This window comes from Mus pahari, chromosome 21 (genome assembly GCF_900095145.1).
Source record: "Mus pahari chromosome 21, PAHARI_EIJ_v1.1, whole genome shotgun sequence".
Lineage (NCBI taxonomy): Eukaryota > Metazoa > Chordata > Mammalia > Rodentia > Muridae > Mus > Mus pahari.
The window spans coordinates 16,469,917-16,480,450 of NC_034610.1; the positions used below are offsets into that span (position 1 = coordinate 16,469,917).

Consider the following 10,534-nt stretch of genomic DNA (forward strand, 5'->3'; position numbering starts at 1 on the left):
GCAAGCACTTGTTGGCATCCACAACAGTGTCTGGGTTTGGTGATTATAAATAGGAGGGCGATTCTCTTAATTATTATTTTTTTAATTTTTATTGGATATTTTCTTTATTTACATTTCAAATGTTATCCCCTTTCCCAGTTTCTCCCCTCCCAGAAACCCCCTATCCCATCTCTCCTCTCCCTACTTCAATGAGGGTGTTCTCCTTTCTTAGAAGAACCAAAACTCCCACACATTGGTCTTCCCTCTTCTTGAGTTTCATGTGGTCTGTGAATAGTATCTTGAGTATTCAGAACTTTTGAGATAATATCCACTTTTCAGTGAATGCATACCATGTATATTCCATTTGTGACTGGGTTACCTCATTCAGGATGATATTTTGTAGTTGCATCCAATTGCCTATGGTTTCATAGTTTTTAATAGCTGAGTAGTTCTCCATTGTGTAAATGTACCCCATTTTCTGTATCCAACCTCTGTTGAAGGAGATCTGGGTTCTTTCCAGCTTCTGGCTATTATAAATAAGGATGTGAGGAACCCAGTGGAGTATGTGTCCTTGATTCTCCTAATTATTATTTTATATGCTTGAGTATTTTAATGGATGTATATTTTGTACATAACTCAGCACTCTTTCATTAAATTCTTATATTTCTACCCATAAAAGAAGTGAAAGGACAACTAGATATGGTCATTTTCCTACTTTCCTGACAATTCAGAAGCTTTTTCAGAGGTTAGCACACAAGTGAACATTACCCATTGTAGCTACTTCCTTCTTCAGTATTCATGTTTTTTGGCAGACATATGAGCTTCTGTTCTTTACTGTATTACCCAGAACAAAGTACATGCAATAATCACTACAACCTGCAATATTGTCCCTAATGTGCTGCTTTTAAGAATTGCAACATGTCTTTTGGTGAATCTGCTGCTTTATTGACATCCCTGTATTACTGGGGCAGTCAACACTCTTCATAGAATGTGTCATCCCATGCCAATAGGAGGAAAATTGGTGTTCTGATACCCAACTAAAAATGTTTCATGTTCAGTAGCTCAAATTAATTGCATGGCTTATCAGTTTTTTCAGGGAACATGCAACTAACACTACAACATGAAGTGACACCATCCAATATAGCACAGGCATAGTTAGCTACATCTACATGGCTACCTCTATCTCTTATTTCACCGTGCAGCTTCTAAAAAGAAGCAGATCTTTGGTTCTTCTCATTCTATCAAGATGTCAATTATTGTTGCTAATAATTCCTGGGAGCATGTAAATGTATATTTACCACAGGTAGAGTACTGATAATAAATGAAGAAAATAACATCAGTCACATCTAGTTTAGTAGTCCAATGGGATCAGTGTGATTTCTTTCAAGAGCCCAGAAGAAGAGTTATATTATCCTGCTCCATTGTCTTGGAATATGTACTTTCAGAAAATTCTGTTTCTTGTATGGAATATATTGTTTCCCTCTTGTTACTGATATCAACCAGTACTGATAAGTGATGCTTTCTTCAGTTGTAAAAGTGAAATAAAAACAATTAACCTCAAAGACAACATTTGATCTCAACATTTACCAAGGTGAATGTAAATTATTCACATCCTGTCCTGAAAAACTTAAAAGATACAAATAAGATGTTTCTATCACTGAATTTCTCCTCTACAATTAATGAGACAGAACTTTCATTTAAGGAATGGATAAATTGAATTTGGTTCAATGACACCTCAGGTAATCAGAAATGGATTAATGCAAATGTGCCTTGGTCATGTTTGCAAGACATACCAAGGAATTTCATCACCCTTATCAGTCTGCAGGGACATAAGAATATAACAATCACAACAAACTGCTACATTTCATTGAGATGATAGCCAAAAAAAAGTTTATGATGCAAGAAAACTGGGAAAAAAGATACTCAGAAAAGTTTCACCCTGCTTCATGCAAAGTTGGGTACCCATTACTACTGAAGGTGAAATTTTAATTGCGTGTCTGAAGGGAGGTGAGGTCATAGAATTATATGTCCATATCTCAGATACTGGCTTCCTCCCTCTAGTATATTTCAGGGTCCATAAGACCTTTGCACAAAGATCAGCATCCTGGCAAGAGAAACAGCACTTTGAATGCATCCAGAGGAGTCTGTGAGTCAGAGTCCATAAAGAAAACCCATCTTTAGACTCTAGCTAGGCATAACTTCCATAAAACTCAGCTTGGAATTGAACTATGTCACATGACAACTAGCAATTGGAGAAGCATCTGAATCATAGACTCAGGATATAGACAAAATGTACATAAGGTAATACACACATAGCACAGTCTCTGAGATTCTTACATTTATGAGTCCTTCACTGGAATTTTTGTGATTTATTTCAAAGGATAATAAAACCTGGAATACAAGGTGCTGAGAACTTGATTTATCATCATTCTACTTCTTAGCCATGATCCTGAGAATCTTTTCTATGGATGATCTGACTCTACAGTTTCAAGAGGTATTCTTCAGAGAGAGGGTAGAAGGTAAATGAACCATGAAATCCCAAGTTGACAGCATAGCCAAAGGTAGATTGCTTGAAAAGATAGTCTTCAATTTGAAACATGAGGCCATTGATGAAGAAAGGGACTTCATATTCTCTGAAGAGAGTATAGTCTGTGATCATAATGAAGTCTGTTCCCTCCTAAAGTATCTTCAGAAAATTTTCATAAGAATAAGACCTATTGATTACCAATCCAAACTCTGACAGTCAGATGTGGTCTATCTTATTTTCACATATGTTCAGATTCTACCTTTGAACAGAAATATATAAATATTGGATGAATTTGACCGTTGAGTATATGATGATGTGAAGGAGTGAATTGAGTTTCTTTACATGTTAAAATATAGCTATGAACCTGATGAATTTTCTAAGGTATGCTATAGTTTGTTTTTTAATTTTAGGAGACTAAAGGTGGAAATTTATTCTATTTTTTTAGTGAGTGTATGTGTGTGTGTGTGTGTGTATGTGTGTGTGTGTGTGTGTGTGTGTGTGTGTGTGTGTGTGTAAGCATGAAGTCCAACTGTGCATCACATATGTGCCTTGAATGTCCAAAGGCCAGAAGAGGATCTTGGAACCCTAAAACTAGATATAGTTGTTTGTAAGCTACCATTAGTACTGAGAACTAAACTCAGGTTCTCTAAAAGAGAAGACAGTGCTCTTGAATACTGACCCATCTCTCTAGAGACAAGTTCTTCCTTGGTTAAAAATCACAAAACATGATGCTGACAAAAGGCAGTGGGTACACATTATGCTGGAGTTGGGTGGTTTGCAAACCTCACAATCCTGTACAGAGTTCACTGCTTCAGGTACCAGGTAGCACTGAATTATACCATCACGTCCACAATCGTAATTTTGTGATCCATACTCTTTTAACTAGTGCTTACTTTCTTTCTGAAAATTAATATATGGTATGAGAATATTATTGGTTTCTCTTATGATATCATTTTATTTGCTTTACTATCATGAGTATAAATAAATTATTAGGCTGCTTTGAAAATTTGGGACATGTTCATGGTTTTACATACTTCTTCTGAGACTGTAATTCCTGCTGTACATAAAAATTCCCAGGGTTCACTAGAAATTGATATTTCATCCTGCAAAAATCATGTACACAAGCATGGAAATTTTAACTACAAAATTATAGAATATCAGTAACTTTGAAAATATAAAATATGTAATTCATATAAAATATAAGAGGATGTTGAATTTACAAATATATTTAATGATTTTTCAGGTAGTTGTGGATTCCAGTAACGTATCTATAAATTTTGTGCACTTAAAGTCCTCACTTTCAAAAATAACGAAGCATGGATGTATGAATACTTGACTTACAGGAGTTTATCTTATTTTTCCTCATCTGCTTATCTGAACCTAGAGCAGAAGCTTCTGCTCATATAAATAATGACTAAGTGGTATACACATCATTCAAAACTAGGAATGATACATGATACACTCTGGGACTATAATGAAGTTTTATAACTCCCTGTAAATAATAAAGGGAGCCTTCTGCATAAGCCTAATTATGAATATAGAATATAGGAAATAGTATAGTGTATACAGCCTATGTCTCACCTTCCCATCTCAGAACTATTAAGACCATAAATTTTGAGAGCATGGAAAACGGTGACATTATAATAAGTGTGATCTTCTTATCACAGACTGTAGTTGGGATCTTGGGCAACTCCTTCTTAGCCTACCATTATCTGATGCTTTACTACGTGGGGTGCAGACTAAAGTTCACAGACTGGATTCTGCAGCACTTGATTGTAGCCAACTTCTTAACTCTACTGTGTAAAGGAATTCCCCATACTGTGTCTACATTTGGGTTGAAAAGCTTCCTCAATGACATTGGTTGCAAACTGACCTTCTATCTTCATAGAATAGGGAGGAGTGTTTCCATCGGCAGCACCTGCTTTCTGAGTGTCTTCCAGGCCATCACCATCAGTCTAAATGCTTCCAGGTGGACACAGCTTAAAGTCAAGTCTCCCAGTTACATTGCTTCTTGTGTGTACATGAGCTGGGTCCTGTCATTCATAGTAAATATAGCTTTTCCCATGTACATGACAGCAAGACAAGACAATAGGAACATTTCACGCCTAAGAGTATATGATTTCTGTTCTACATTTCATCATGACGATGTCAGTGACATTATCAGTGCAGTATTTCTCTCTATTCCTGATGTGATGTTCATGGTGCTGATGCTTTGGTCCAGCAGCTACATGGTTTGCATTCTCTACAAACATAGGCAGAGAATGAAGCACATTCATAGGAGCACCTTTTCCTTCAGGTCCTCCGCTGAGTTCAGAGCCACCAAGACCATTCTGCTCTTGGTAAGCACCTTTGTCTTTTTTCACACAATTTCTTGCCTTTTGCAAATTAATTTGGCTCTTTTCCATAATCCAACCTCACTATGGGTGAAAATGGCTTCAGTAGTTGCTGCATGTTTTCCAACTGTGAGTCCCTTTCTGGTGATCTCCAATTAACTCTGTTAGCCTTCACTATGTTCTGCCTGTGCAGGAAACAGAATGTCCTACTGATATCAGTAACATCAAGATTTTATGGTTTGAATAATGTATGTATTTTATACAATTACATATGTATACTCAATCATGGAACAAAAGCAGGTGGCGGGTATTCATGAACTAACTTGTAAAACTACAAATAGTGAATGAATTATGAAGTATATTTTTCCATATCTTACATTTTGTCACTTAAACAGTATTAATCAACTTTTATAAATAATGTCATACTTTGTAAAGAAATGCTTTGGTTTACAATATATTTTGATGATATTTATCTTCCCTTTTACTACACCAACAGGCTAAACTTTATTGGATAATTTTTTTCTTAGCTACTTCTCTTGCTAAAAAAAAACTACAAATGAAGATAGTCAAATGGTTTAATTACCCATATGCTGTGAACAGAAAATATTCAGACACATAATAGGATTTGACTAATAGAAAACAGTCGGCTTGTAAGTATAGTAAACAAGCAACTAACATTTAGGCTGACTTCTATGAATTCTTGGATTTTTTTACAGCCAACACTATTCTACATTTATTGAAGTATGATTAAAACTGAAATTTCATTTTTATATTATATCTTGTGATCATTTCCTACATATATATGCCTATATGATATATATATATGTACATATATATATGTTCATATATTCAATGAAAATTTGATTACTATAAACAAATTATGTGACATTATGTACTGGTAGTTTTGTGTCAACAACACAGCTAGAGTAATTTGAAAAAAGATAACCTCAGTTAAGAAAATGCCACTGACAGATTGTTCTATGGTCAGTCTGTCAGGCATTTTTTTGATTAATGTGTGACATGAGAAGGTCCTGCTCTCAGTGAATGATGTAATACCTTGGGAGTTATTATTCTTGGGTATAAGAAAGCAGGATGGGCAAGCCAGGTGGGGAAAGCCTGTAAACATCTTTCCTCCATGGCTTCTGCTTCAGTCCTTGACTTTAGTTTACTGCCTTGAGTCCTTGCCCTTCCTTCCATCAGTGATACAATATTGCTTGGAAGTGTAAGATAAACATGAATCCTTTCCTCCCCAAACTGATTTTTGTCAAGCTGTTTTATCATAGCAATAGAAACTCTTAAAACCATAACTCTAAAGCCCATTTTTGAAAAACAAGTTTTTAAGATCTATACTTTTTAAAATATTATTTAATATTTATTACAATCCAGATTTTATCTTCCTCTTGGTCCACCATCTAGCAGCTTCATATCCCAAATCTTCTACCCCCATCTCCACAAGGATGTCCTCACTCCATATTCCCCCACCCAACCAGACCACCCCACTCCCTGGGGCCTCCAGTCTTTTAGGGATTAGGTGCATTTTCTCTTAATGAGTCCAGACACAGCAGTCCTCTGCTGTATATGTGTTGGGGTCCTCATATCAGTGGTGTATGTTTCTTGGTTGGTGGACCACTGTCTGAGAAATCTCAGGGTTCCACATTAGTTGAGACTGCCAAGTCCTTCTACAGGGTCACCCTCCTCCTGAGCTTCTTCCAGCTTTTCCATAATTCAACCACAAGGGTCACCAGATTCTGTCCACTGCTGAGTTATAAATATCTGAATATGACTCTTTTAGCTGCATGTTGGGAATTTCATAGGGTAGTCATGATAGGAACATTTAAGTGCCCACACCATAGCATCAGTAATAGTGTGAGGGCTAGGGACCTCCCCTCGAGCTTGATCCCAATTTGGGTCTGTCATTGGACCTCATTTACCTCAGGCTCTTTTCCATTTTTGTCACTGCAATGCTTTCCACCAGAAAAAAATCTGAATCAGAGTTTTTGACTGTGGGGTGACAACCCCATCCCTCCTCTTAATGTCCTGTCTTTCTATTAGAGGTGGACTCTAAAAGTTCCCTCTCCCACTGTAGGACCTTTCGGCTAATGTCCCTCCCTTTGAATCCTGAGAGACTTTCCCCTCCCAGGTCTCTAACATTGTGGAGGGTCTACCCACCTCATACCTTCCAAGGTGGCTGGGTTCCATTCTTTCTCCTGGTCCTCGGGGCTTCAGTCTTGTTCCTCCCAGCCAATACCTGATCATGTTCCCCTCTCCCTGCCCCCTGGACTCCGTAGTGACCAAGATCTCTCCCTCCCTCACACATACTGTGATTGCTTTCTAAACCCTCCCAAATGGGATTGAGGTGTCCTATTTTGGGGCCTTAGGCTTGTAAACCTTTTTGAGTTCCATTGACTGTATCTAGACCTTCTGTATATTTTTGGCTAATATCCACTTATTAGTGAGTTCATACCATGCATATCCTTTTAGGACTGAGTTACCTCACTCAGGATGATATTTTCTACTTCCATCAATTTACCTGCAAAACTTAGGATGTCCTAATTGTTAATAGCTAAGTAGTACTCCGTTGTATAAATGAACCCCATTTTCTGTGTACACTTGTCTGTTGTGGGGACATCTGGGTTGATTCCAGCTTCTGGCTATCACAAACAATATCTCTCTTAACTTATTTCACATTCAAGAAACAATAAGCATAGCCAGAAATGTAACTTTAGAGCCTCAGAATTTGCACATCTTTGTGAGTGTATGTTTCAGAGAACCTAAAGCTCATGGGTTTAGCTAGACTGACTGGTCAGACAGGCTCAGAGATCCTACTGTATATTTCTCAGTAAATATAGGTTCATGAAGCTTCAATTAGGTTAGAAAGGTTTGGAGGTAAAACTCTCATCTACATGGATTTCACAGTAAAAGTACTTGAGCCATCTCTCCTGACAGAAAATTGATACATTATAACTGAACACTTGTACATGTTGATAATCATTTCCACCCTAATGTCTCTTATTTTTCTGCTCCTGAGATTTCCACTCTTCTTCTACAGTTCTATAAAATAAACTCTCCAAAATTCCACATTTAAGAATAAATGGCTCATTGCATCTTGTTCATCAATTAACTGAGTGAATTTCAGATCCATCTCGGGATTTTGCATATAGCAGAACATTTGCTCAAAGCTATACAAAATATTAAAATGCAAGTATGCTAAAGGCTACAAGTATGTACTTTCTTAAAGTACTACAGACTAATTGACCTCTCAATGTGTTAGTTTTCTATACAAATTATATTTAATATTATATTTTATTGTTGATTTCTTAGAAATCGTGTGGTTTTAATAATTGCAGACAGAAAGAGAGTAAATGAAAATGTGATAGGAAGTAGGGAAGAAATGGTAGGAGAAGAGAGAGTGAATCAAGATTCATTACCTGAGAAATAAATGTAATTGAAAAAAAAAGGAAAAAACAGAATTCAGAATATTTTTTCACTTTAAAACAGTGGTTATCAATGTGTCAGTCATGATGCTTCTGGTGGGACAAAGGACACTTACACAGGGATCTCATATCAGATACAATATGTACCAGATATTTACATTAGTACTCATAACTGTAGCAATGTTACAATTAAAATTACCAATGAAACATGCAGGGGTAACTCACACCTTTAATCCCCGCACTTGGATGGCAGAGGCAGGCAGATTTCTGAGTTCCAGGCCAGCTTGGTCTACACAGTGAGTTCCAGGACAGCCAGGGCTACACAGAGAAATCCTGAATCAAAAATCTAAAAAAATAGCAATGAAAATGAATTTATGGTTGGAGACACCACATGAAGATCTGTATTAAGGATTGAAGCAATAGGAAGGTTTTTACCACAATTGCTCTGTAGTATAGCTTCAGGTCAGGGACTGGGATTCCACCAGAGGTTCTTTAAGTGTTGAGAGTAGTTTTTGCTATCCTAGGTTTTTGTTATTCCAGATGAATTTGCAAATTTCCCTTTCTACCTCTGTGAAGAAGTGAGTTGGAATTTTGATGGAGATTGCACTGAATCTGTAGATTGCTTTTGGCAAGATAGCCATTTCTACTATATTAATCCTGCCAATCCATGAGCACAAGAGATTTTTCCATCTTCTGAGAACTTTGATTTTTTTCTTCAGAAACTTGTTCTTATCAAACAGATCTTTCTCTTGCTTAGTTAGAGTCACACCAAGGTATTTTATATTATTTTTGACTATTGTGAAGGGTATTCTTTCCCTAATATTTTTCTTTTTTTTAAGATTTATTTATTTATTATATGTAAGTACACTGTAGCTGTCTTCAGACACTCCAGAAGAGGGCGTCAGATCTTGTTACGGATGGTTATGAGCCACCATGCGGTTGCTGGGATTTGAACTCCGGACCTTCGGGAGAGCAGTCGGGTGCTCTTACCCACTGAGCCATCTCACCAGCCCCCTAATATTTTTCTTAGCCTGTTTATCCTTTGTGTAAAGAAAGGCCACTGATATGTTTGATTTAATTTTATATCCAGCTACTTCACTAAAGTTGTTTATCAGGATTAGGAGTTCTCTGGTGGAACTTTGGGGGTAGCATATATACTATCATATCATCTACAAATAGTGATTATTTTGACTTCTTCCCTTTCCATTTGTATTCCTTTTGATCTCCTTTTGTTGTCTAATTGCTCTGGCTAAGACTTCAAGTACTGTATTGAGTAGGTAGGGAGAGAATGGGCATCCTTGTCTAATCACTGATTTTAGTGGGATTGCTTGAAGTTTCTCTCCATTTAGTTTGATTTTAGCTTTGCTGTATATTGCCTTTATTCTGTTTAGATATGGGCCTTGAATTCCTGATCTTTCCAAGACTTTTATCATGAAAAGGTATTTGATTTTGTCAAACGGTTTCTCAGCATCTAATGAGATGATCATGTGTTTTTTTTTTCCTTCAGTTTGTTTATGTAGTAGATTACATTGATGCATTTCCATATACTGAATCATCCCTGCATCCCTGGGAGGAAGCCTACTTGATCATGATGGACGATCATTTTGATGTGTTCTTGGATTCAGTTTGCAAGAATTTTATTGAGTATTTTAGCATTGATATTCATAAGGGAAACTGGTCTAAAGTTTTCCTTCTTTGTTGGGTCTTTGTGAGGTTTAGGTATCAAAGTAATTTTGGATTCATAGAACGAATTGGATAGTGGTCCTTCTCTTTCTGTTTAGTGAAATAGTTCGAAGATCATTGGTATTATATCTTCTTTGAAGGTCTGATAGAACTCTGCACTAAACCCATCTATTCCTGGTTGGTTGGTTGGTTGGTTGGTTGGTTGGTTGGTTGGTTGGTTGGTTGGTTTGGGAGACTATTAATGATTTCTTATATTTCTTTAGGCAATATGGGACTCTTTAGATCATTTATCTGATCCTGATTTAACGTTGTTACCTGGTATCTGTCTAGAAAATTCTCCATATCATCCACATTTTCCAGTTTTATGGAAAATAGGCTTTTTCCACCCAGGGGTCCATTTCATAATCAGCCACCAAATGCAGACACTATTGCATACACCAGCAGGATTTTGCTGAAAGGACCCTGATATAGCTGTCTCTTGTGAGGCTATGCCAGTGCCTGGCAAACACACAAGTGGATGCTCACAGTCAGCTATTGGATGGAACACAGGGCCCCCAATAGAGGAGCTAGAGAAAGTA

At 37.0% G+C, this 10,534-nt stretch overlaps 1 protein-coding gene across 1 annotated transcript; it reads left to right on the forward strand.

Moving 5' to 3' along the window:
• The first annotated feature begins 4,080 nt into the window (after nt 1–4,080).
• On the forward strand, nt 4,081–5,018 carry LOC110338429 (vomeronasal type-1 receptor 4-like). The gene has a single exon (XM_021221796.1). The coding sequence runs from the start codon at nt 4,129–4,131 to the stop codon at nt 4,996–4,998; it is 870 nt and encodes a 289-aa protein (XP_021077455.1). The 5' UTR covers nt 4,081–4,128; the 3' UTR covers nt 4,999–5,018.
• The last annotated feature ends 5,516 nt before the right edge of the window (nt 5,019–10,534 follow it).

Excerpts from the sequence above, each read along its gene's own strand:
- LOC110338429 (XM_021221796.1), top strand. The coding sequence starts at position 4,129 with ATGGAAAACGGTGACATTATAATAAGTGTGATCTTCTTATCACAGACT.